A 27,257-nucleotide genomic window follows, 5' to 3' on the forward strand; every position below is an offset into this window, starting at 1 on the left:
CTTCTTCAAACTAGTCGATTGCCATACCTACATATCTTGGCAGATTATCTTGAAACTTGGTAGGGTCATACTTTGATCCAGTATGTCCAGTAAGTATTTTAATTTTTTATTTAGGCTTTTTTAAGGGTCAGATGCCAAACAACCCAAAAATATATATTTTGGGCTCTTGCGGGTTATATTTACAGCAGTCTGGAAGTCAACTGGCACAAATGCAAATATTCATGAGCTCAATGCAATGACAAACAAAAATAGCTAGATTTGCCCATTTTGAATCTTTTTTTTTTTTTTTTTTTTTGGGGGGGGGGGGGTGGAGGCAGGAAGAGATCTGAAAAAAGCATAATTTAGAGGTATTTGTTGATCATTTACTCAGCCATATTTTGACCAATTTACATGGTAGCTGGTAGAAAGATATTTTTGTAAAGGTCCCAAACATTGACAAACAAAAAATTGTGAAATTGCCCATTTTTAGTAATTATAAAATGGGTTAAGATGCCACAGAAAAGCATAACTTTAGAGTTGTTTGATCAGTTGCAGGTTTCATGGTTTTTGTTTTATCTTATCTTGCAAAACAATTTGCTGCCTAGAAAATCCAGGCAAAGACTTAGTGAACCACTCCATAAAAGGACAAATAACCTCCAACTGTGTGAAGAAATCTGGACTTTAACTGCCAGACTCCAGTTATAGTTTGCTACAGCAAAGTGTTTTTTTTTAAGTTCCCTAAAACTATTTTAAATTTACATATATATTCTGTGTTACAGTAGGTCTTGATGCAGTGATTCTTTATAGACTTAAATTATGTTTTGTTCTTTAGGTAACAACAGCTGTTGCTGCTGTGGTTGGTGTGATTGTTTACAGAATATCCATTCAAACTGTTCTGTACTTCACATTGAGTGACAATCAGACACTAACCAGCATGGTATCTCTTACTACCTCTGTGACAGCTGCACTGTTGAACCTTGTATGCATCATGACCTTTAACCTGGTAGGCCACTTAAATGAGAAACATTAGGGATATGAAATTCACCTATTTCTAGTTGTGTAAAATGTACTTTTTATGGCTTTATTGAAGATGATATGGATCAAATACCTGCTTATAGTGATATGTGTATATAAGTGTATGTGTGTGTATACATGTATATCAAATACGTGTTTATAGTGTGTATAAGTGTATGTGTGTGTATATATGTATATATATGTATCAAGTACCTGTTTAAAGTGGCACGTGTGTGTATATATATATGTATATAGTGGTATGTAAGCATATTAGTTTTGTTGTTTATTTTTTACTTTGATTTCTTAATGACTAAAAGGAAATGTTATATGTAATTACTTGTAATTTTTTAAGGTTGTTTCTTGTTTTCTGTTCAGCTGTAAATAATGTAATGTTTTTTTTCATGTTTGTATTTTCAAGAATGAAATTAATATAGCTTGGAATTTTTTTATGAATGCACCAAAATAACCATTAGAAGAAAATCTTTATATTTTGCGTGCCAGAGAAATTATTAAAATAATGACAAACCCTCAGTATTTAAGTTCAGATGCAAGTAACACTACTATATATTTGTTTTGTAAGATCTTCAGTAGTACTTTTCAGTTTTGGCCATTTCAGCCATGGGGGCATTATAATATGACAGTCAATCCACACTATTCATTGGTAAAAGAGTAGCCTCAGGTGTGGCTGTGAATGGTGATGACTAACTGCCTTCCCTCTAGTCTTATGCTGCTAAATTAAGGACTTCAAGTGCAGATAGCCTTTGTGTAACTTTGTGCAAACTTCAAAACAAACCAAACCAAATAACTTTTCAGTTTTTTTATAAACACACCCATCACCTTTGAGTGGTCAAATACTAGGCACAGGAATTAGTGTACGTTGATTATGCATTTGTTCTTTTACCTTTGGGCTGGGCATGTATAAATTTGAATTAGAAAAACTTGATTTAAACTCCAAAAATTACAAGCCAGAGTAAAAAAAAATCAAAAGAGAATGAACACTTAACCAGGGATAAAATTACCATATTCATATCACACTGATATCTGAAACATTTTGGTATTGTTTCATAATTTGTATGCTAGGCCTAGTGGTCAGTGTTCTGAACTCTGAACCTGGGGTTTATGGTTCTAATCCTGTTGCAGCAAAAATGCCCTTCAACCTTGAGATTATGTGAAAGTTGTAAAAGTGATTGTCAAATCCTGTTATTTGATTAGAGTAACCAAAGAATTGGCAATAGGTGCCATTTCATAGTCTTATCAGTTTAAAGTTAGGGATGGCTAGTGTAGATGTTCTTTCTGAAACAACTGACTAACTATTAACCTTTTCTAGATTTATAGAAGAATAGCCACCTTCCTCACTGAATTGGGTAAGTTTTACTTGTTTCTAATTTTGGCAATTCCAAATGAACATAGGTTATTTTGTATGTTTTGTTCATCATTTTGAATAACAAAATTTAACCAGAATCTGACTGCAAAAGTTCTTATCCATATTTATTTTAGTGCCAGATAAATACTGTTACAGTCACACAAAGTTTATCAGAATAATTTATACATCTTGAAAAAACATATACATTTTATTGGTGAATAAATCCAAATTATGCACACTTTTCAAAATAGAACTTATTTCTTTAAAAAATTAATTTATGCCACATTATGCATGTTATCTGAATTTTTAATTAACTTTTCTGTTTGTACAGAATGTATTAAAATAACATTAGAAAGTACTTATGTATAAGTATATTGAACATCACTAACAGCACACTTTATCACTTTACCAGTCTTAGTTTTATTATTGATCAAGTCTGAGTGTTTTGTTAAATAAACTAGTGGATCAGTGTGAAATACAGTAAAGTCTTGTGATCAAAGCAGTGAAAACTGTTCACATTGCTAACATATATATGCAGAAATACATGAAACATTGTATAGTATTTATATAAATATATTTATGATAATTTTAAGGTTAGATGATTATTTGTAACTTTTAATTTGGTGTTATGTATTTGATTTAATGACAGTTCATGATGAAGAACAGTAAATATCATATACAGTGTACAGGGATACTGAAAACTTGTAAATATACATTTTAGAGGCTCTAAAGGCAATGCAAGCACAATATGCAAACAGTGCCATGGATATAGTATTTTTAGTCTTTACATAAACATTAACATGTTAATATGTAACCCAGATTGTCATCCTTTCTTGATTAGAAATACTTTTTTAGTGTGTTTTATATTTAGCATACAACAGACTTGTACATTCTACTAACAACTTGCCACATCTTGTGTAGATATCCATAATAAATTCAGAAATATAGTGAACATTCCATCTGTAATATGGCATTTGTCCAATAAACCGACCCCATGCATTTTATATTAAGGATATGTGTGTGTTTCAACATAATTTTTTATAAACTTGTGTATGAAAGCTACTAATAAAATAAATTTTAAAATATGAAATTTTATTTTGAGATAAAATCATGTTACAATAAATAATAAAACATCTCTTGTTAATGCAGTCAATTTATGTAGAGATATTACATAAATTGGCTTCAGTACTGCATGTTATATATTTTAAAATTGTCAAAGATTACTAAAAATGTGTATAAAAACTACCATAAAAAGATATTTCCACTGTAAAACTAGAATGTAAAGCTCTTTTTTTCTGTTACAGTATGGAATGAAGTTAATCATTTTGATTTAAAATTAACTTGTGTTTCCTAATGATTTGGCTTGAGAAGTAGTTAGTGTTTGCTAATTCATGGAAACTAGTGTATCTAGACCACAACTGTCTTGATCAACAGTCATTGGTATCCTACTTCTGACAACAACAACAAAAAAATGGTTGAGGCTAAGATAAGGCTTAACATTTATTTAGATCATGGACAAATTAAGAAGAATATGGAAAATTCGTCTTCAATTCCTATGATTTGTATTTCATTATGACTTTCTCTCCCTCAATACAAAAATATTTGACCGTAGTATTTCTAATTACTCAAAACTACGTTGCAGAAATATCTTTGCTCCGTGTGACAGCAGCAGAGTAACCTAAAAGCTGGACCTGAGCCAGACGTAGAATGATATTTATAACTATGGAAAATAATGAATTTTGTAAATAAGAAATAATTCACTTTCAGACAGAAAGATATTTATACTCTAAAGATTTGATTTGAAGAATAGAACTTAATGTTTCACCTAAGAGCTCTAAAAACCTCTGACATGAAATGTGTTAAATGACAAGTTTAATAGTATTATCAATTGGTTGTCATTAGTGTTAAGGTAGTTTATCAAACATTTTTTATTTATGTCAACCTTTTTCTGTATGTTAATATTCTTTTTGTAAAATAGTAAATACTGTTCTGAAATATTGTATATAGAAATACATCGCACTCAAAGTGATTATGAAAATAGTTTGACTTTGAAGATGTACATGTTGAAGTTTGTCATCAGTTTTTTACATTTTTTAAAGGAAGGTGAGTAATTTGTGTTAAAATATGAAATGAAAAAAAGAAACAAAATAAATGGTACTAAAAGACAGCTGATAATACATAGTTATAAAAACTAATCTTTCAAGTTGTTTTGTAGACTAACTTATTACTGTTCATAGAAGTGTTTAAAAATCACATGTAACATGATTTTTGAAACATTTTAATATCTGCATGTGTAGGTTGAAGTAGATTAAGTTGTTGAAGCAATGTGCTAAACTGTTGTATTTACCTTTATGTGTTCATTTTTTCTACTTTTGTTGGTTTTTAGTTTTTAATACAAAGATATTACAATTCATATGTAAGAAAAATGTTTTAAGCAATAAAAACAAACTTGTAACACCATAATAAAGGGTATTCCCTTTCAAATTCAGATTATAGGTAACTAATCAAATATTGAAGCACATTATTTTTTGTTCATTAAAAATAAACTTAGCATTATGAGGGCCCTTTATTTATAAATATTGCAGATAAAATTAATGTTTTAGCTGAATAATATAATTTATTGATGTACAAGTCTAAATATAACAAGCTAAAATGTTTTTTACATTTATTGTGCTTACAGTGAATTAAATGGTCATGGAAATTTTAATAATAACTTGTTGAAATGGCATAGAATTCTTTATTTTTTAAAAATGTCCTAAACTTGTACTTCTTACCCCAATGACACAGCAGTATGTCTGCAAACTTACATTGGTAGAAACTAGGTTTTGATACTGGTGGTGGGCAGAGTACAAATAACCCATTGTGTAGCTTTGTGCTTAATTACCCACAAACTTGTGGTTTTACCTTTGAGATTTTAGGATACTTAAAAATGAAAAAGGACAATGGAGAAAGTGTGAATAGTTCATCAATACAGAATTGACTTTTTTAGATTTTATTTTTATCTTTATATTACATGTGAAGAAAGTTGTTTATGTTAAAATTTATCTTTTGATGCAGCAGGTTTGTTGGGTATCCAGGACATTACAATTCATTGTTTGGATATCGACAAGAGGAAGTATGTATAACATTGTCAGTTTTTTTGTTATATAAAAGTTCAGGTGTTAAACTGTTATTTAAATTTTCTTTTTGTACACAGTTTATTCATAGTACTGTATAATAATTCCAAAACATACTTAACATCTGTTGACATTGTAGCTATTTCTCAATATCCAGTGTCATTAGCTGCTCGGTCCAGTGGTTCTTTGAAGACATTGTGTCGACTGGTATGTGGAATACTTCTATTACACTCCTATCTTGTTGTTTACATGATCTGGCCAATTTCTCTTCTGATGGTGTCCCAGTACTTCCTGTATATTTTTTTACCACATCTGCTAGGCTTTTACCAGAAATGAGTATTTTCCTGAATCATATACTCTTTTATTTTTTCAGGGTCCCTTTATTTTCATGGTATCTCATTCTGGGGTGAGTGCTTCTGAGGCAAGTATGCTTTCTCTTTTTGACTTCATACTAGCAACTACTTTCACTATAATTACTACCACCAATATGCAACAGGTTCTGTCAAAATGAGGTGCCCTGTAAGATCATTTAGGCACCTACCAGATGATATTATCTTATTATGGATTGCCACTCATGGACATTCATGAATACAGCTAAAAAGGATCTTGCTAATCTTCATATTGAATAAATTGTGATTGGTTTGTTTTGAAAAAAATGTAGGGAACTTGATTCACCTATTGCACAGTTTCCAGAGCTCTGTTTTTCAGGTCTTCCCAGTGCATTTTAGCACACCAGGCTGTATTAGTGGAGCTTGAGAATCTGTGGCAGACAAGAGGCTTTTCCACCAAAGTTTTTGAGTGTGTTCAACCACTCTTGGAGAAGAGGGCAAAGTCAGGGGTCCTCCTTCTAGGGTTTCTAGATGTTTTTTTTCATCTTTCAGAAAGAGTGGCTCCAGCCTTCCTGGGAACCTACTCATAAATTTGGTTCATATTTTGCATACAGTTATCTAGTTGGGGAGTGCAAAACCCTTCTCTTTGATCAGTGCCAGTTTTGGTTATCATTTATGGAGGTTGGTTCACTATATCATAATTTTGAAACTAAAGCAATTCCATTGTAAGTCCTTGGTTGAGTGCAGGTTCCACATAATTCCAGGGTTAAGTAGAATACACCTTATCCACTTGGTTAGAGACTGAAAACAAATGTTCATAATTCCTTACCAGATGAGTTCTGTTCATTTGTTGAGTATGAAATATGGGATCCCATTATTCCTAGCCTCGGGTGTTACCTTTTGGACTCGTTAAGTGTTGCTTACTTTTGTGTTGTTATTCTGATGGTGCCAAATGCAACATTCTGTGGTTACATGTTGGTATCTAAAGTATATATATACACATATAACATTGTGGTCTGATAACCATAGCCAGCAACATGGGATATAGGTACTACAACCCCTTAATTTCAACCCTGAGCCATAGAATCTTGGCTGTCTGGTCAGGGGTGGCCTACCTGATGATTATTCATATTCTGTTCTGCCTTTGATTCAGGAACAAAGCTCCAAGTGAAGAGCATATTTGTTATAGAGGTAGGGTGTAATTTCCACACTCTTGTACCACTTTTACTCTTGGTACATTCCTGTTCTATACAAATGCTTTGTGTGTGGATCATGCCTGCACTGCCCCCTACACTTTTATCAATGTGAGATTCTAGCTAGAGTGTTGGTGGATGGTAAGTATTATTGGAAACAATTTTCAGTTTAAGTAAAATGTTAACTTTTATTTTTAGATAACTTTAGAAAATAAGCCTTCTAGAGGCTTTTAATTTCCCAGTAATCTTGTAATTTTTAAGAAACTAAAACTGGAATGTAATTGCCACTTTTCTGTTCTTTAAGTCATAATAAATAACATCATGTTGTTGTTTGCAGTTTATTATTTATAAAATCCTATCTTTGTATTTACTTTTGCACTACCAAAATAATTAAGACAACTTGCCATTTTCAGACTTTCATTTATATCTCCTGGTAATATTGAAACATGAATGTTGTAAAGTGTCTTTAAAGTTGATATAGTCATGTGAAGATTGTATGCAAAATGGTGGTCAGTTGGCCAAAATGGCCATTAACTTAATTAACTTCTAAATACGTAAGGATATTATGAGTTAAGAATTTAAATAATAAGTTAAAAAGTAACTGAAACATTGAAGGGAATATTTTATTAATAATTGTGTTGTTTGTTCTTAGTTTAAGTTGAAATTTGCAAATAGGATTTGATTTTATACTGTATCTATAAAACTAAATATGTTCTATAATTAAGGACTTTTGTGATTTTCTTTTCCAATGTTCTTTTTTTAAGTTGTCTCTTAGACATATTCAAAAGAATTTTTGGTTTTTGAAATTTTATCCCAAGAAATTATAAGTATCCAGCATTGTCACTGTGTTGTAGAAATAACACTAAACATAAAGCATTGTAAAACTATCTCCAATTTGCACATATCATTCAGTGTTGCTCAGACCTGTGTTTAGGCCTGAGTATCATTAGGACACCTGCATTGTTTTATTGCTACTAGCAGTAGTATAGATCTAGGCTTAGATAAGATCCAAGATCAGTAATAATTATTCATTTATACACAGACAAATGTAATTTAGATTAGAAAGTAACATACCTAAATTACTTCTTTCTTGTTCTAACAAACTACATTTTAATGTATGTACATAAGCTCCCACATGACCTTACTAACCAGCACTGTTTGAGGTAATCTACTTTACACAGACAACACTGATCTATGACCTACTTTATCAATATGTATATGCTCAATCTGAAACCTGGTTAGACAATGTTTTGCTCAATAACATAATAGCAATCAGTCAAATAACTATAAGAAGTCCTGTATTTGCACTGGTATTTGGGACCTGAAGTCATAAATTCATGGTAAAAAAACATGAAATCTTGATTTTTATTCAAAGTACACTTCCTGTTGGCTGGGAAAAAATAGCAATATTAACCCTTTTCTGTAGACATTTTTTTCTGTGCATGTCTTAAGGTTTTAGTGAGTTACATTCAAAAGTTGATTAAAGTATTTTCTTTTCATGATATACTAATAAATAAACTCTGAAAACATAGCTCTTAATCCATATTTTAATAGTATACAAGTTTAAAGATTTTACTTTCAGAAGGCAATATTTAAAATAAAAAAACCTAGAATTTTCTAGTATAAGAATTGTAACATTTTTCTCTCTAGGCCTTTTCTTCTCTTATTTATTTACCACCCCTCCAAGAAGTAGAAAATGAAATTTAATGTAAATCACTTATTATATAATTTCACTAAGGCATACTATAATTTTCATAGCGTTTGATATTATTTGGTTCCAGAGACATGAAATCAAATCTATCTTGCCACACCCACTTGTGACGTCCTCTTTATTAGAAATTTCCAATCAGTGTTTAAGCCACTCAGTTCAGTATTACTTAAAAACCAATAGAAAGCCGTGGTTTTCATCTGTCAAGTGATTTATCATATTGCAATGTTTCCTGTAAATAAAATTCCATATTTTGCTTTCAATTTAACCTTGATTGCCATGGGAAATTATTGTTTAAAAATAGAAATCTCTTTAGATCAGTTAGGTTAGATTAAGTAAAATAAGTACTACTGTTACTACTAATAATAATAGGCCTGGCATGGCCAGGTGGTTAAGGCACTCGACTCGTAAATTGAGGGTGGCGAGTTTGAATACCCCGTCACACCAAACATGCTCGCCCTTTCAGCCGTGGGGTCGTTATAATGGTACAGTCAATCCCACTATTTGTTGGTGAAAGAGTTGGCACTGGATGGTGATGACAAGCTGCCTTCCCCCTAGTCTTGCACTGCTAAATTAGGGACAGCTAGTGCAGATAGCCCTTGTGTAGCTTTGCACAAAATTAAAATAAAACACACCAAATAACACACAAACAAAAAACTAATAATAATAGTAATATTTTAAAAAATGTTCATGAGTAGCTCGTGCATAATGGAATTCAAAAGCATAGCAAGAGCTGCATATTTGTCACATGATTTACAACTTATTAAGGCATGAATAGTAATTAGGGTTATAAAGGCAATAAAACAATAACATTTAACAATGTATACACATACACACACTATTATGAGCATAAAACTATTTAGTATAAACATAAGTAGTTTAATATCACAATTTAAAGTCATTCCAGACAGTCATTCTTCACTGCTTCATGGGTTACACCAGTAACAAGGATTTAGGTTTAGATATTACAGAAAAGGTTTGAAATTTTGAGACTAAGAAAAGTATTTTAAGCTAAACATGGAAATCAACATTCAGACTAGCAAACAGAAATTCTCTATTTATTCATCTATACATATGTAAGTATTCACAGATACATTTTAGTGAAAATACTCCATTAAAAAATATAATCTTTGGTGTGCAAAAAACTTTTATGTTTACTTAAAGCCTGCCAAATGATGTGAATACATTGTAATACTATAACAAGCACAGAATAATTGTTAGGTCAGTTCCTGGATTGAGCCTGTCATGAGAAACTTAAACTATGAAGAATCAATCAAAGTTTTTCATGTTAGTCACACACATTCTTTAAATTTTGAGGTTTGAAACATTATTTTTTGGACCATTTGATCCTGGGCAAGTTATTAGTGCTCTCACTCACTAACTTATATCTTATTGTACTTTTCAGTCTTGTGTCCTTTCTGAGATATTTTTTAAAGTGGTATTGCCACAGTAATTTTGAAACTGTTTTTCTACATTTCTTTCTAGTGTGGAACAGGAGGGTGTTTGTTTGAACTCTCTTTGCAGTTAGCTATAATTGTGGCAGGGAAGCAGTTCATTAACGCCGTGGTGGAAATGGGTGTTCCATAAGTTTTTTAGTTAAAATAGACATTTATTGTAATAATTTCATGTCAGAACATTTTCTATGACAGTTGGCTCATTTTGAGATATTAGAACTGTTGTACTTTTTTTTTCAAAAAGTGATTTTGATATGTTCAAGATACATAGTTTATTAATGTTCAGTCAAACATGTAGTATGTCAGATTGTATGTAAAATTAAACTATTTATACATTCATGTCAACAACAAAAACTGATATTATTTTAAAACTAGGTAAAAATATTTTTGTATTTATCTAGATGGCTGTTACGGGTTTACAAGAAGTGGTCAGTGCATAAAAAGGGTCAGTGTGCTCATGAAAACCATGCACCCACTCAGTGGGAGAGTGACTACAACTTAATAAACCAAGAAGAATTGGGTCTTTTTAGTGAATATCTTGAAATGGGTAAGGCTTAAGTTTAAAATAATGATGTGAAAATAATTACATTAATAGATACATGTTCCACATAAAAACTTGAACAGATTAAAATGGTACTTTTTCCATGTCTGTGAAAAATGTTAGATCTTTAACAATGACCTTGTAGTTTGTACATCATTCAAGAGCCTTAAAATCAAGTTATTCTAATTGTAGTTAACTGAGTAACTGACTACTATGGAAATGAATGATATATTATTTTAAGTTCCTCCAATGTAGTTTTAAATACTTTTAGATATTTAATGTATAATTAACAGTAAAGATGAAATGTGTGATATGATAATAATGTATGTGAAAACTCAGTTGGAGCAGCATTTAGAATGTTTTTGATGATGTAGAAATGGATATGAATTGTGTTTCTTGCTCAGCCTGAAGGGTTATAATGCTAAGATTAAACATTTGATTCCCGCTGTGGTTATGGGTCAAATTCCACATCGTACAACTTTGCATTTAACAACAAACAAAGAAATTTTTTTTTAATTTTATGGGTTTCAGCTTGTTTTTCAGAACAGTTTAATGTATAGAGGAAACATTTATTAAATACCTGTAAAACAGCTACACCACCTCAATGATTAGTATTTTTTGGAACAGCAATTTTAAAGGTCCTTGTCTGTGTTTTAGTTTGTTTGTTTTTTAAATGAAACATTATTAATATGCTACTTGATTTTGATGTTAATGTTTCTGTCTTGACTTTCATGTCAAACTAGAAATTAAATCTCTTATTCAACCACCTCTAGACCTGAATCAACACCATAAGGTTAGAATTTCTGTGTAATAAAGTGTGATACTTCCAAGGAGTCACCACATGTATTATTGTAATTGTAGTCCACTAATTACATTAATATATTTAACTGTCTAAATCATAAAAACTTCCTCAAACATTAAATGTACAGTTCAATTAATAAACGTTTCTGTAATTTGTTCCCCTTCTCCAGTGTTGCAGTTTGGATTTGTCACAATTTTTGTGGTTGCATTTCCTCTGGCACCATTATTTGCTTTACTAAACAACATCACAGAAATCAGGCTCGATGCTAGGAAGTTTATCACTTTCTTACGACGACCTGTTGCAGAAAGAGTTAAGAACATTGGTGAGTGCACAGTGTGGTGAATACAGCAAGCTGTTTAGTTTTAGTCTGTTAAGAAGAAAGTAAATTGACAATGTTACATATTTTTTATTTCAGACAAGTCTCTGATTTATTATGTTACATACATTATGTATTATTGCTCTAAATAATCACTAATTTGAATTTAGTTGTTATTTAAATGTTAGTATGTATTAAAATATGATATTTCTCAACAAGATTGGCATGTACTGTTCTCTATTATGACACAAATATATTAAAATATGCAAAAGGAAAAACGACACAAATTATAATTATAGTTATTACAAATTAGGGTTTAGGTACAAGAGTTTTAGAAACAATACTGAGTTTTATATATGATCTAGAACCCGATATTTTATCGACAGTTCAGGCCCATAACAAGCAAATTCAATCCGAGTTGAGACTGTCACACATCACTTAAGCTGGCTATCTTGTATGGCTTTGCACTGATTACAAACTGACTTTTTCCAGGGATGCTATTTAATGTCCTTGTAGAAAAAATAATATCCCAAATTAATGTGTTGAAATTGAATGGTTTGTAATGTTCAAAATCTACTGCATACCTGGTTCCCAATTTTGTAGTTTTATGATTAATTGGTGTTAATCACAATAATAGCTTCTGAGGCCTATATCACACTGACTTTAACTGACTAATAATATTCTTCCTGCTCTTGGCATGTTGGTTTATATAGTTTATTGTGAGTTTCTAGAATATTCACCAAAGTTGGAAGATGCTAGTGTTTTCATAAAATAAATAAATATTAAATCTTACTCTTGAGATTCTTCTGCAAATTTCAAGAACAGATGGGACTTGTGCAATACATAGCCAACAATATACATCACATGCAAAAAAGGAAAACTATATTGAAACAAATGTAGGTACTAAAACAAATGTATCATGGTAAATCTGTTAGAAATCACAGTCTGAAGCTCTTAAAATGTAGACAATAATGTTGTGATACCCAACTTCTTTGTGACATACAAACACTCTTCCATTAACTGAGTGAGGACTGTTATTAGTAAATAATAACAATCATTTGACAGTCATGTGTGAACCAATCAGTTGTAAGAAATATTTGGATTTTAGCCTTTTAGGTATTTTCATTGTGACATTTCTAGTTACCCAGATAGTGAAGTAATGTAATATTCATACTTTGAAGTTTGTTTTATTTCAAACCTTGATTTTTTTACACTAAATATACAGAGAAGAATTATTAGAGTTAATTAATAACTCCTGATTAGTCTTTAGTGATAAGTTTTAATTCATAACTTAGCTGAGATATATATAATCCATTCTATACATGAATGTAATGTTAATGAAAGAGAATTGTTTTGTAAGCAAAAAAATAATAAAAAGATTAGACAGTAAAGTTATTGAAATATATTCCAGTTATCCTAATAGGTTGATTCTATTTTGATAGGAATATGGTACAGAATTCTTAATTCTGTTGGAAAGATTTCTGTCATCACAAATGTAAGTACAGAGAATTATGAGCAATGTTTTACTTGTTCTTAATACTAACTGTTAGTAATATCACATACATTGATTACAGTGATAAAGGAATACTTCATACACATGTATGATATTAGAGTGAGACACCTTAAGAATCATTATAAGTGAAATAAACTCTTTGCATTTCCTTTCAAATTTTATCTAAATTATGAAATTATTTTGAGAAACGTTTGATGTTTAAGGTGATTATTAAATTAATGTAATTAATGTTATAAGTATAGGTCAGTTCCAAAACTGTAACTTAATATGATCTCTTTCAGAATTTCTGTGTACTTGTGTTCTTTCTGCAGTGATTTTCTAAAGCACCTTTAGTGGGTTTATAAAATACATTGATGTGATTTCTTTTTGTGAGTCAGTTAACAAGTTTACACCTACTGACCATTGGTTGTTATTAATTAAAGACGAAATTTTGTGCATTGAAGAATTGTCATGGTGTTGATCTATCACAATTTTGATGTGATATAAAAACTTAATTGTTACTATTATGAAGAGACAGGAGTTTATAATGTATTACATATTGATGTCAATAGAAACAATAAATTGTTTTTTACCTTTCTGATCACTTGAAGTACAGTGTCACCATATTATTACTTTATTTTGGAATTATATAGTATAATAATTCTATATAGTAAATTGATGTTCATTTAATATAAAAAGTAACAATGTCATAAGAAATTTAAGATGAAAATGCTATTATTTTCTGTTCTATCAAGCATGGTTAGTGATGCAATAGACATTTAACACAGTGAATTTTATTATAATCCACAATGTCAAACCCAGTTAACTGTGTACTATGACGTTTACATATGTGAATATTTTCTTCTACATTGTCCAATATACTTAATGGTGTGAAACTTAATAATGTTTGCTCTTACACAATCAAACTAAATAATATTACAGTATATTATTTAAGGTGAAAGAAAGTGTGTTATTTTCTGAACTGTTAATTCTATATTCTTACTTTTCAGGCACTAATTATTGCCTTTACATCAAGTTTTATAGAGGAGACATTTTATAAAGTTTTCATTTCACCAGATGGGTCACTGAATGGATTTCTGAACTTTACTCTGTCAGATTTCAACATCAGTGACTTTCCTGGTGATTTGAATATTCTTTCTGAACCTGACACCAGTGTGGAATACTGCAAGTAAGTGTTAATTTTGTTTTATTGTTTCAAATTAACAGAGCATAGAAAACAATGTATGTGTGATTAAGAACCAGTGGTGGCATGGATACCAGTGTGGTGTCTCTTTAACCCTACTGACGTGAGACATCAAAGTGAACAAGTTACAACCGTTTTACGTAGATTCAAACTTTAACCCTACTGACATCGGACATGAAAGTGCACAAGTTACTACCATTTTACGTAGATTCAAACTTTAACCCTATTGACATGGGATATCAAATTGTGCAAGGTACAACCATTTTATTGAGTTAGTTTCAAAGTTATCATCCATGAAAGTATTTTTCATCATTGCAACAACATTTTACCACAATGAACCAGATTCAAGGCAGTTGAATGCAACATGGTACATTTGGCATGTATAAGTTGGTGGAAATGATGCCTAGCATGCATAGATAGATGGGTACAGATGATGTCTATCATGTTAAATGTATGGGTGGAAATGATGTCTAGCATGATCAGACATTGGAAAAGATATCTGGTATGCGTAGATATTTCGATGAAGGTTATGTCTCGTATGCATAGACATATGGATTGAAATGATGTTTGGCATGTGCAAATATAATGCTGTAGGTGATATCTAGCATGTGTAGATATATGGGTGGAGACAATAAAGGGTTGATTAAACTACTTAAAATAATACATATTATTAAACTTGGTACAAAAAGATACTTTATGACTTAAATATTAGTATTACATAAGATTTAATTCTTAAGTTAAAAAAATGAATATACTTCTCTACACAATCTGGTGATGCTCTGACTTTTCATTTACAAATATTTTTTTTCTCTCCTCTTGTGAGGGTTTCAGATTGTTCAACCAATTAGAAACGTACATATAGCAGATACTAACAACTCAGAATATAAAATTTCAACCCAAATGACAAATCCTTGTATTATCTTCTGTTTTTCAAGAAATTTGTGTAATTCTCATTTATATTGCTGTTGGACAATTGGTTGTATTTATATAACTAATGAAAAGAGTGTATTCTATCCATAAATCAGGCAAGTTTCTTTTTGTTTCGGCTAGCCTGATGGGTTTCGACAAAAAGTGTTGCTTTAAGTAGTAATGAATTTGTTTTTGTTTTTTTTTAAACCTAATTGTGGGTTAGTTAGAAATAACAGTTGTTTTACAATTTTATTCAAGTGCATTATGCAATATTTTTTAATGTAACATAATTATTCATAGTACTAAACAGAAATTTTATTATCCTTTTATAAACATTAAAAATAATCACAAGAGATTTCATAACATTCACCATCAGTTTTATTTTTTATTCTGAAAGAAGTAACATTTGTACAAAACTTTAACATATTTTTATCCAAGGAAGATGGAAGGTTTGTTTCTAGATTCTGTTTTGTGTGCAGTAAAAAAGTTACACATCTTCAAGAGAGAGAACTTTACTGACTTCATCTTCAGCAACATTTGAAACAACTACACTAACTCTTTTAATGACTGTATTTCAGGATTGATACACAAAAATTGTTCAAATAAAACACAAATAGAACTTGAAGACAAAACACTTGGATGATGAAATTACTTTTCTGCTGGTACAAATCTATTAAAATTTTCCAGACATCAGATTCACAAAATTCCAGCAAAATCTCCTCACTCAATAGGATTTCAAAGAAACTTTTTTGGAAGAAAACTGTAGAATTAATTTCTAACAATTAGATATTGCATATGCAAACTTGCATATTGCTGTTCATATAAGAGCACAAAATGTACTTAGTTGTTTAAGTTAGAAAGTTAACTTTATTTCAAAAAACTTGACTGAGTACAGAAAACAGTTTTAAGGTAAAGTTGAAAATTTATAAAATGCAAAACATCCTCTATAAAATAAATTGTTTAAAGTGCTGGCTTCTATTTTAAGGTCATTTTATTTCATGATTTCTTCATTCAGGTACCAAGACCATAGAGAGCCTCCAACAGCAAACAACAAATATGAATATAAGTCAATATATTGGCAGTTTGCTACAACTTGCTTGATGTTCGTTTTTAATTTTACGGTTGGAAACAATTTTTTCAAATTATAGATCTTATTTTTAATCAAACTTAATTACATTTACAGTTCATTTTTTAGTTTATATTAAAATAAATCAATTTACAGTATCTTTCACTTTAGGACATAAAATACAACTTTCTTTCTTCAAAATATGGAATATTTTAAATGCTAATTGTAGAACAAACCTGAGACTTTTATTTAACCAAAGTTTTCAAAACAGATATAAAGTGTGAATAGCTTTTACTAAATCACCTTTTATTTGTAATTTAAATTTTTTTGAGGAAGCTAAGCACATGTTTTGATGTACATAAACCCACAGGACCAGTTGAGAAATGCTGTATTAAATTAACTTGAAGGGAGTTGGAAACTTTTTAACATTTACTGCAACTGAAAATATATAAACATTATAACGATGTACAGTTGTTTTTAATGAAGCAACATAAATAGGCTATAATAGGTAATACATTTTACTTCAGCCAGGACAATCCTAGAATGTTTTTAAAAGCTTCAGTAACATTTACTAAGTTATCCTTCACAAAATGGATGGATTAATCATTTTTGTTATAAAACTATCCTTTTTTATTACCCAATTATAAAAGTGTTAGATTTTTTTGTGGCTTCTGTTCATCCAGTGTAATGTTTTTCTAATTGTGTAGCACTGATACTGTTCTGAATGACTGTACATGCTCATTAGTAATTTAAGAAAAATTCATGATTTAATCATTGTTCATAAAGTTTTATAATCTGTATTGGTTAAACAATGTTATGTAAAAGGATTATGTTTTAAAAATTGCTCCAGTGAAACTTATCATGTTTTTACTTTTTTTTAGTGTCTTGTATTTATCATCTCATCTTGGATTTGTTGGTTGATCCCTGACATTCCAAAGTCTGTGAATCTTCAGATCAGGCATGAAAATCATGTCATCAATGATATGATTATTGAACATGAACTAAGAAAAGCAAAGTATCTTGCTTTGAATGAAAAAAAAAAAAAAGGAGCCAGGTTGGAAGATACAAGTAAGTAGACCAAAGGTAAGTTTGTGAATATTCTGTTTGTCACTTAGTATATATTTTATTTGTGTGTGAATAAGTAAGAGAGTATAGTTAGAGGTTATGGCTTGTGTAAGTGTGCATACTGCATGTTAGCAGGTTCTTCAACTGATCAAAACTTGGTAAAACAAGATTCTAAACTTCAGTAAGGCAATAAGGTTGGTGGGTCATTCTAAAAAATAAAATAGCCAGGTAGGAAGATACAAGTATACCAGTGGTAAGTTTGTGAATATGCTGGTTTTGTGTGTGTGTGTGTGTGTGTGTTGTTTTATCAGTGTTCAGTATACGTTGGTTATCAGTTGTTTTTTTTAAGTATTCTGTCAGATTATCAACAGATTAAATTTCTTTATATAATTGTAATGAAGAGAAACTAAAGTTATTTGATTAACTCCAAACATTAATATTTACTCGAAGGAAAATTATTTGAACTTAGTGAAAACTTCAGTTTATGAATTGGTACTTACTATTATAAATGTGTGCATTATTAAAAAAATATTGAACATTTATCTAGATGTATTGGATACAACTTCAGTTTTTGAACAGATTTGTGTTAAATTATGTACTTGTTTACATCCTTTAATAATAATTTGAATCACTCATGAGGGTGAATGAAAATTATAAAGTACAAAACTCATTTTTAAAGTAATGGATCTTTAGTTTTGTTACTTCTCTTTAAGATGGGCTGATTTTTTTTAAAAGCATTTTTGACATAAGTGTTTCTTTAAACATACATTTCATGTGAAAATTTCGTGGTTATTTCAATCATCAGTAATTTTAGATTATATAGATGTTTACACACATTGTCTCTTGTCATGTAAAATTAAAACATTTTTATTATGCCAGTTGTAACTGTTACAAAATATTTCTTTATGTGAATTTTAAACCAGTTATTTTAATTATTACAACTTTTACTTCTGTATATATTTTATTGTTTAAAATTTATGAGCATTTCTGAAGAAATATTTGTTGATGTGTGCATAATTATGAAGTATTTTTTCATTTGTAATAAATGAAATTAAACCTTATTTACTAAAGTATTTAGTATTATTACCTGATGTAACATGTTCTAGAGCAGAACTTATAAGTGTCGTAGGTTTGTTTCACATATTTCATTTACAAAATTACTAACTAACATCTCGCATTTAAACATATTTTTTTTAGTTTGAATAAGAAGTTCCCAGTTCGTGTAACAAAGATAAAATGAAAATTCTGAATATATTATTATTAAAGACTTTTGCCTTTTTTTAAATTCATGTTTTAATCTTCAGAAGTATTTCATCTGTTATGTTTCTTTAAATGTCCAAACTATGTCCCAGCAATGGAACGATATCAAATTAATTCATTTCTTTATCAAATGAAAACTGTCGTTACAGGCTACATTTAATTTCAGGCTCAACTTCATGTACACTGGCACAAATAACACATCTCGAAAACTATTGCACACCGACATCACACATATATATAAACCTTACTTATTGGATTGTCATCATAGACTCATGTTAACTCTTAGTTTATATTCGGTCAATGTTGATAAAAGAATATTTCCAGAGTTGAGGGTGAGTGACGTTGTTAAGTCACCCTCCCTCTGGTATGGCCAGGAGGTTCAGGTGATCGACTTGCAATCTGAAGGTTGCCGGTTCGAATCCCTATCACACCAAACATGCTCGCCCTTTCAGCCGTAGGGACGTTATAAAGTTACGATCAAACCCATTATTCGTTGGTAAAAGAGTAGCCCAACATTTTATGGTGGATGGTGATGACTAGCTGTCTTCTCTCTTGTCTTACACATAGGCCTCGTGTAGCTTTGCGCGAAATTTAAAAGCAAACCTTCTGGTCTATCGAGTTAGTTTAGTAAAAGATATAACAGTAACGGAAATACTAACAGCTATCAAAGACACAAAAAACAAATCTCCTGGAGAAGATGGTATATAAGCTGTTCTAAAACATGGTACTCAGAAATTATATGAACACCTAACAGCCTTATTCAATTTATCATTATTAGCTGGATATATCTCTGTTTCTTGGAAGGAAGCAGTAATATTAATGTTTCAGAAAGAAGCAAAGAAACCAAATTATTACCGCCCAATTATCCTAACCAGTTGCATCGGCAAAATTTTAGAAAGAATAATTAGTAACTGACTATCTATCTACTTAGAAGTAAGTTCAAAATTACCCGAAATTCAAAACGGATTTAGAAAATAAGACAAACTACAGACCACCTGATCAGATTAACAGAACCAATTACAGACAGTTTTAACATAAACGAATGTACTGTAGCTTGCTTTCTTGACATTGAGAAAGCATTTGACACGGTCTGGCATAACGGATTACACCAGCATCTAACGAAAATGGATTTACCCTAGGGAATTAATTATTCGCTGGCTATCTACTTTACATGGAAGTTTGTGTAAAATTAGCGGGTGGGCCCCATTCACGGCCGTTTTCATTTGAGGCAGGAGTCCCACAGGGAAAGGTAGTTAGCCCTATATTATTTATCATGTATGTGAATAATATGCCTCTATCGGACCTAAATTTATGTTTTGCATCACAATTTGCTGACGATGTGTAGCGGTATGGAAAAGTGCCCCCACTTCTTCAATAGCAGCAACAAACCTCCAACCAGTCCTGAATAATTTTGAATAATTCTGCCACACATATGGAATAAAAATAAATATTCCAACAACCCAAGTAATATTATTCAGCAGATTAAATAAACTGAAAAAAGAATTAAAAGATCCACCAAAGTTATACATGAATGGATCACTTAGACTGCTACTTCTGCTAAATTTTTAGGATTAACTTATGATACCAAATTAACGTGGATACAGCACACAAACAATATCCTGATCAGAATCTGGAAAAGAGCAAATTATGGAAGTCTTTCAGGTAAAAATCAAGGTACATTACCTGATAATATAATAAACATTTACAAAACATACATTAGACCTATAATAGAATACACATCTCCTGCCTGATAATCATAACAAAAACAATTACAGAAAGTACAAAAAATACAAAATTCAATCTCAAGTTCAGCCTATAAAGTACCACGCACAAGTACTTCATGCACAAGTATGCAAACGTTGAGCCAATATGTGAAAGACTCTTGCATCATGCACTAAACTATTTTAATAAAAATTGGCATAAAAATGTTTTAATGTGTGATCTCGACAGATACTACGTACATGATGAACATAGTCCTAAGTACCTCTCTCCTATAAATATATATTTAAGAAATATAAATCAAGCTGGCTTCCATACACTAGACGCTTAAAACTAGTTTTATTTTTTATGCTTTTTATTTATTATTTTTTCTCTTCTTTCTTTCTTCTTTTCTTTATTATTTTAATTTTTCCTTTAAATATATATGAAAAAAAGGGAATATATATATATATATATAGTGAAAAAAAACGAGTAGAAATATAAATAAAAATGGAATAGAAGTAAAAAAAGTGGATAAAGGAAGAAAAAAAGGGCAACACAAGACATGGACATTGCCCTGAAAAAGGTTGGAGTATTGTGGAATACTCTGGCCCAAAATCTACAACAACAACAAATTCCTACAAGTAGCCGACATGAAAACTAGGAATGGAGGAAGAGGTCCTGTGCACCTGACCGTCCTGGGTATTTAAAAATTAAACATACCCAAATACCCACAAAGAAGAAGCGAAGCGAGTAAGTTCTGTGAGAAATTAAATATTTTGTTATTAATAAATATCTTGTTTCTTATTTCTCACTATTTATGAAATATTATTAATCTTTATATAATTTGATTTTGTTTGGCATAATTACAAATAATTTGTGCAACATAAGGGTTGTTTTTTAAAAGAATTCTTATTATCGGATATGCTGAGTAAAATTATTGTCACAACATCTTTATAAGTTAACTTGGTGAAACATTACGTGATATTATGTCTGTTTGTTTGTTTGTTTTTGGAATTTCGCACAAAGCTACTCGAGGGCTATCTGTGCTAGCCGTCTCTAATTTAGCAGTGTAAGACTAGAGGGAAGGCAGCTAGTCATCACCACCCACCGCCAACTCTTGGGCTACTTTTTCACCAACGAAAAGTGGGATTGACCGTAACATTATAACGCCCCCACGGCTGGGAGGGCGAGCATGTTTGGCGCGACTCGGGCGCGAGATATTATGTCAGTTTGACGTTTTGTATAACGGAGTGTTAAGATTTTGTATTACTTTTAAATCCGACTCTTATTTCAAATAATTTTAGTAAATAATTTCGATTTATTCACACGAGTGAAGAACACTGAGGAAACCGCTACACATTTTTTTAATCGCTGACGAATGTTGAAAAATATCCTGAAACCCAGAGTTCTTCATACATTGAGAGGATCACGTCCGTGAAAGAAGTGTAATAATTTCAAGAATACCACGTAGAAAAATTCAACTTGTTCTGGATTCATGTTTACCACGTCCAGTACGTGTAAAACAGTGACAAAAAAAAGTCATCAAACCACTTGAGAGACAGCTTTCACCTGCCCCACCCTTCACCAGGAGTTGCTCTTCTCCTTGATACCCTTTGAACGTCATCATATCGCGCTTTGTATCACAAAAATCAGCACCAAGCTACAGCAAAGTATATTTTCTTTAGATTCTATTGTCATATACTGGACATTAGGTGTCTTTTTAGTTATTTTTGAACAGACAGTTTGGTACATCTTGAATTTGACAATATTCTAGAACACTCAAGGTTTTCTATCGCTCGAAGAGCATCTACCACTTTCCTCAATATCAGTCGCATTTAAAAGATTTTGTTTTGTAATAAGCACAAAGCTACACAATAGGATATCTGTGCTCTGCCCACCACGGGTATCGAAACCCGGGTTTTAGCGTTGTAAGTTTGCAGTCATGCCGCTGACCCACCGGAGGCGCATTTAAAAGAAGTGTTTTATTTCTTCTCGTCGAACCGCCTCCAGCGATGTACAGAACACCGTTTTACATTGCAAAATCGGTATCCAAGAGAGTTCATTACCGTAAGTTCAATATTCCCTTTCATGAGTGAGATTTCTTTTACCATCTTTGAGAACAAACAATTTTTGATGATTCTGCTATACTGTGATGATGTCTAACCTCCCAGTTGTCAAATTGTCAGCAGCTTTGTTATTTTTGTTTATTAAAACAAATATCAGTTACCTTACCAAAATGCCATAGATAGAAAGTAGTCCAGTTAACTAATGTAGTGACACTCCAGTTAATCATGAAAAAAACTTGCACATTCTGAAATTGAGCAAAAATTCCGTAGCAACTGTGAATACATTAAATTACAGAAAACTGCGTGCGAAGAATAAAATATGTGAAAACTAAATCGTGAACTAGAAGTTACACAATAAAACCTAAAAACGTCTCAGAAATATATTATTTCGTCATTCAAGAAAAGAAGAGCTAATATTAATGCTCCAACAATCGCCATGTTTCAACATTAGGAAATAACCAGTGATTTTTTTTTTCTAAATTTCAAATTAGAAAATTCGCCCCCAGACCATTTCTGTTTAGCAATTAACCTTTCAAATTAATGTAATTATGTATTACCAACAAACTGAAACAATAATATTTGGATGTTTGTTTTGAATTTTGCGTAAAGCTTTTCGAGGGATATCTGCGCTAGCCGTCCCTAATTTAGCAGTGTAAGACCAGAGGGAAGACAGCTAGTTATCATCACTCATCGCCAACTCTTGGGCTATTCTTTTATCAATGAATAGTGGGATTGACCGTCACATTATAACGCCCCCACGGTTAAAAGGGGCGAGCATGTTTGGCGCGACGGGGATACCAGCCCGCGTCCCTCAGATTACGAATCGCACGCCTTAATCCACCTGGTCATGCCGGGCTAATGTTCGGATCATAAATTGTCAGTCTACAATTTTATATGTGACGAAACGACCAACGACGCTCTCTCCCATCCCGAAAGATAACTACAGCCCACTTTACAGCGATTAATCGTATAATTCCATAAAATCCACTTCAATTAGACGAAAATTATAAATTAGAATTTCTATATTTATAGTATGTACTCACTAGCCGTAGAGCCCTAAAGGAGAACTCACATCAAGTGAATAAGTGTTTGTAAAATAGCAATACTTTTCAGTGGAGCTAACAACTGCAAGATACAGTAAGAAAGAGGTTTAAGAGGGAAAGTTAATTTTAGATCCAGCGAATTTATATAGATTCTTATACAGCTGAAGAGATTTGTTATTTATTCTTAACATTAATAAGATAGAATACATAATTTACTATTTTTTTATTTACTTACTTTCATTAACATTGTTCACCCATTTCAGAATTTTCGCGTAACAATGCATTAGGGAATATATATTTTTAACAAAGGTACAAATGCTTTCTGCCATCATCCCCAATTTAGAACTATTGGTTTGGTTTGTCTTGAATTTCGAGATAAACTGTACGAGGACTATCTGTGCTAGCCGTCCCTAATTTAGCAGTGTAAGACTAGAGGGAAGGCAGCTAGTCATCACCACCCACCGCCAACTCTTGGGCTACTCTTTACCAACGAATAGTGGGATTGACCGTCACATTATAACGCCCCCACGGCTGGGAGGGCGAGCGTGTTTTGGCGCGACTCGGGCGCAAACCCGCGACCCTCAGATTACGAATCGCACGTGTTAACGCGCTAGGCCATGCCAGGTCCCGGAGGGATAGGAAATGTACATTATCTAATATACATCACTACTACAAACTGCACACTTCTAATTAATTTATATGACGAAATCCGTGTAATAATTTCCTAATCTTTGTTCTTGCGGGTCCACCTGACCTGCTTTCATTGATGTTTGTGAAACATCGAACTGATTACACAAACCACATTCTTTTTTATGTTAGCTCTCATTTATCACAAAAACGTGCCCTGTATGCGTTATAAAAGTTACCAAATATTTCTATTCGATTAGAGTAGCTAAAGAGTTGGCGGTGAGTACTGTTAAATAACTGCCTTTCCTGTAGTTACAGATCAAAGATGGTTAACACTTTACGTGAGGAAACAAATTATATAAAAGTATCACAATTCTTATAATTACGCTCTCCAGTGGCTCAGCGGTATGTCTGCGGAATTACAACGCTAAAAACCGGGTTTTGATACCTCTAGTTAGCAGAGCACAGATAGTTCATTGTGTAGCTTTGGGCTTAATTCAAAACAAATAAACAAACAAAATATATTGGTGTTGGGACAGAAAAATGTTTTATCAATCTTGTTAGCAAATATCATAAATTTGATACATATCAATATTTAATTAGCTACTTATTTTCAAGAGAATTTCCGAATATTTAATATATTTATATATAAATATGTATATTTTAACAAAACCATGTTGTAGAGTTCGCAGTTGAAATCTTAATTTCAATGAAAGTTTCTCACTAATTTCTCAAGTATCATTTAATGGTCTATAACAGATTCTCGCTAAGTTTTTTTTCGCTTTATAATGATTTATAAAAATCCTGATTTATTCAATCTCCTTGGTATTGTCTTTGATATCCTCAATCTCTACAGGATCTAAATCAGATATTACATATAATGCCACCCTCCCCCTCTTTTGTACTCTATTCCGATTAAATAGCCTGTAACCCTATATTTCAAAGATTTTGTGTCATGAAAACCATTTTTCAGTTGTCTCGTATCAAATTTCTCTATTCCAACCATGCACTTTCCTGAAGTCATCAATTTTATTTGTTATACATCTACCATTGTAACTGCTTCTACACTCATTTCCTATGCTAAGCTTTTCTCTGCCTCTATTTTTACACCTAGTATATATGCAAGGCAAAAACGTTATAACTGCTAACCCCTTTATATCGCCTGTTCTGCCAGTTGTGTCCCTCATCTGTTCTCTCGGGTAGCATAAGCTGATTCTTTTCTCCCTATTTACCTACGTGTTGTCAATGAATCACGATAACCTTTTTATCATCCACACACTTCTCTGAATTTTTTGTTTTCCTTCCCTCCAAATGACAGCCAGGTAGTTAAGGCACTCGACTCGTGAGCTGAGGGTCGCGGGTTCGAATCTCAGTCACATCTAACAACTCGCTCTTTCAGCCGTGGGGGTGTTATAATATGATGGTCAATACCACTATTCGTCTTAACACACTTGGCCATGCCGGCCTGAAAGTTGAATGAATAAATCAATACATATCAAGATGGAATTAAATACTGGAACCATTTCTGAACGCGTCTTTTAAAGTATTCATCTTATTTTACAACTAGATATATGCGTTCCTCAGATTTTTATTGCTAGAATTAATGTTTTAAAGTTCTGTTGTTATAGCACTACTGTGGCTTTGTAACTGTAAGATATGGTTTCAGTATAACTGTTCTAGCTGAATCAAACCCCAAAATATGTCCATACATACCGACATATTTTATGTCGTGTTCGACTTCCAAAAGCTGTCAAAAAATGATTACAATTACACTTGTAACACAATATTAGTATTAAACCTGTTAATTTGGAAACACTTTTCTCTTCCCGATATTTGACTTTTCTTGCTCATTAATATAATTTACTATTTCTATTTTACTTTTTTCTATAATATTTTAATTTTCTGCCTCGTTCTACTATTTTTATTTTATTTCTTCTTGATTTCCTTTCACTGTTTCTTCAATTTGCCACCTAGTAACTCAGCAGCATGTTTTCGGACACTTAATATAAGATTGATGGACACAGCGTGGATATCCCACTTTGTAGCTTTGTGTTTAACTACAAATCAACAAACAACTCCAGTAACACTCATGAGGTCATCTCAAAGGTTAAAGTTTAATTAATATTATATTCTAATTTCATCAAAATAATCCCAGTTCTGAACTTCATTTACATATTATATCTTTAGTTGCTTTTTGTATTACCTGTTAAAATTATGTCACGTTCGGTTTAATTATGTATTAAAAAATCAATTTATTTCTGCCTTTGTCTGCTACAGATTTGTTAATCTTGAAATTTAGTTTTACATTTACTGTCTATAATTTTGAAAGTTGAAAAGTAGATATAAACTTCCTGTGTCAAACTTTAGAAAATGTTCAAATATATGTATTTGTAAACATTGACTGATATGAAATTCTGTGTAATAGTGTTTTGCGCTTATAAAGTATCTTTTCTTTTATCCTTAATACCAATCTGCCTGACGTTCATATCAAGTCAAACATATCCTTGTTTATTACGTAATGAAGTAAAAAACTTTTCTCTAACCACTTAAGTCATTAACTTGTCGAAACTTATACATCAGGGAGTCTAGCAGGTCATGTGAGTCATTGTTTCATAAACTGTTACCAGAAGGCAGTATCAGAAGGTTTAATTCGTGATGACGAGAAACCTACTTGAAGTAAAAACGTGTTTCAGGACAGCTGGTGTGGGTATTAACACTTTACTAATAAAGCAGAAAACAACATTTCGACATTCTTTGGTTATCTTCATGTTAACAAAGATATAATATTAGTAGGAGTTGTATTACTAGGAGCGTTTTGATAGGGGGCGTGTCAGCAAAAAGCCTCTCAAAGACCCAAACTACACTTTTCTCTCACAGTTGACAGGTGATTTTGAAAGCTGGAAGAGTGCCGACAAACCAATAACAACAACAAACCACCATTACTAAACAATCTAGAATTTTCACTGCAGAAGTGGAGAATTACAATAAATACGTACAAAATACAAGCCA

General features: G+C 31.6%; 2 protein-coding genes across 2 annotated transcripts; both read left to right on the forward strand.

The window, feature by feature from the left end:
- Window positions 1–817: 817 nt before the first annotated feature.
- LOC143226239 (anoctamin-6-like) lies at window positions 818–10,295 on the forward strand. The gene is made up of 5 exons (XM_076457000.1): window positions 818–982; window positions 2,321–2,357; window positions 4,364–4,459; window positions 5,417–5,471; window positions 10,188–10,295. Exons 1-5 carry the CDS (start codon window positions 914–916, stop codon window positions 10,228–10,230), a joined length of 300 nt encoding a protein of 99 aa, XP_076313115.1. The 5' UTR covers window positions 818–913; the 3' UTR covers window positions 10,231–10,295.
- A 262-nt stretch (window positions 10,296–10,557) lies between these two features.
- On the forward strand, window positions 10,558–18,621 carry LOC143226238 (anoctamin-1-like). Its single transcript, XM_076456999.1, has 6 exons — window positions 10,558–10,703; window positions 11,669–11,821; window positions 13,258–13,310; window positions 14,318–14,496; window positions 16,436–16,541; window positions 17,368–18,621. The coding sequence occupies exons 1-6, from the start codon at window positions 10,700–10,702 to the stop codon at window positions 17,560–17,562; spliced, it is 690 nt and encodes a 229-aa protein (XP_076313114.1). The 5' UTR covers window positions 10,558–10,699; the 3' UTR covers window positions 17,563–18,621.
- Window positions 18,622–27,257: the final 8,636 nt, after the last annotated feature.

The sequence above is a fragment of the Tachypleus tridentatus genome, chromosome 9 (assembly GCF_004210375.1).
Source record: "Tachypleus tridentatus isolate NWPU-2018 chromosome 9, ASM421037v1, whole genome shotgun sequence".
In the NCBI taxonomy this organism is placed as follows: Eukaryota; Metazoa; Arthropoda; class Merostomata; order Xiphosura; family Limulidae; genus Tachypleus; species Tachypleus tridentatus.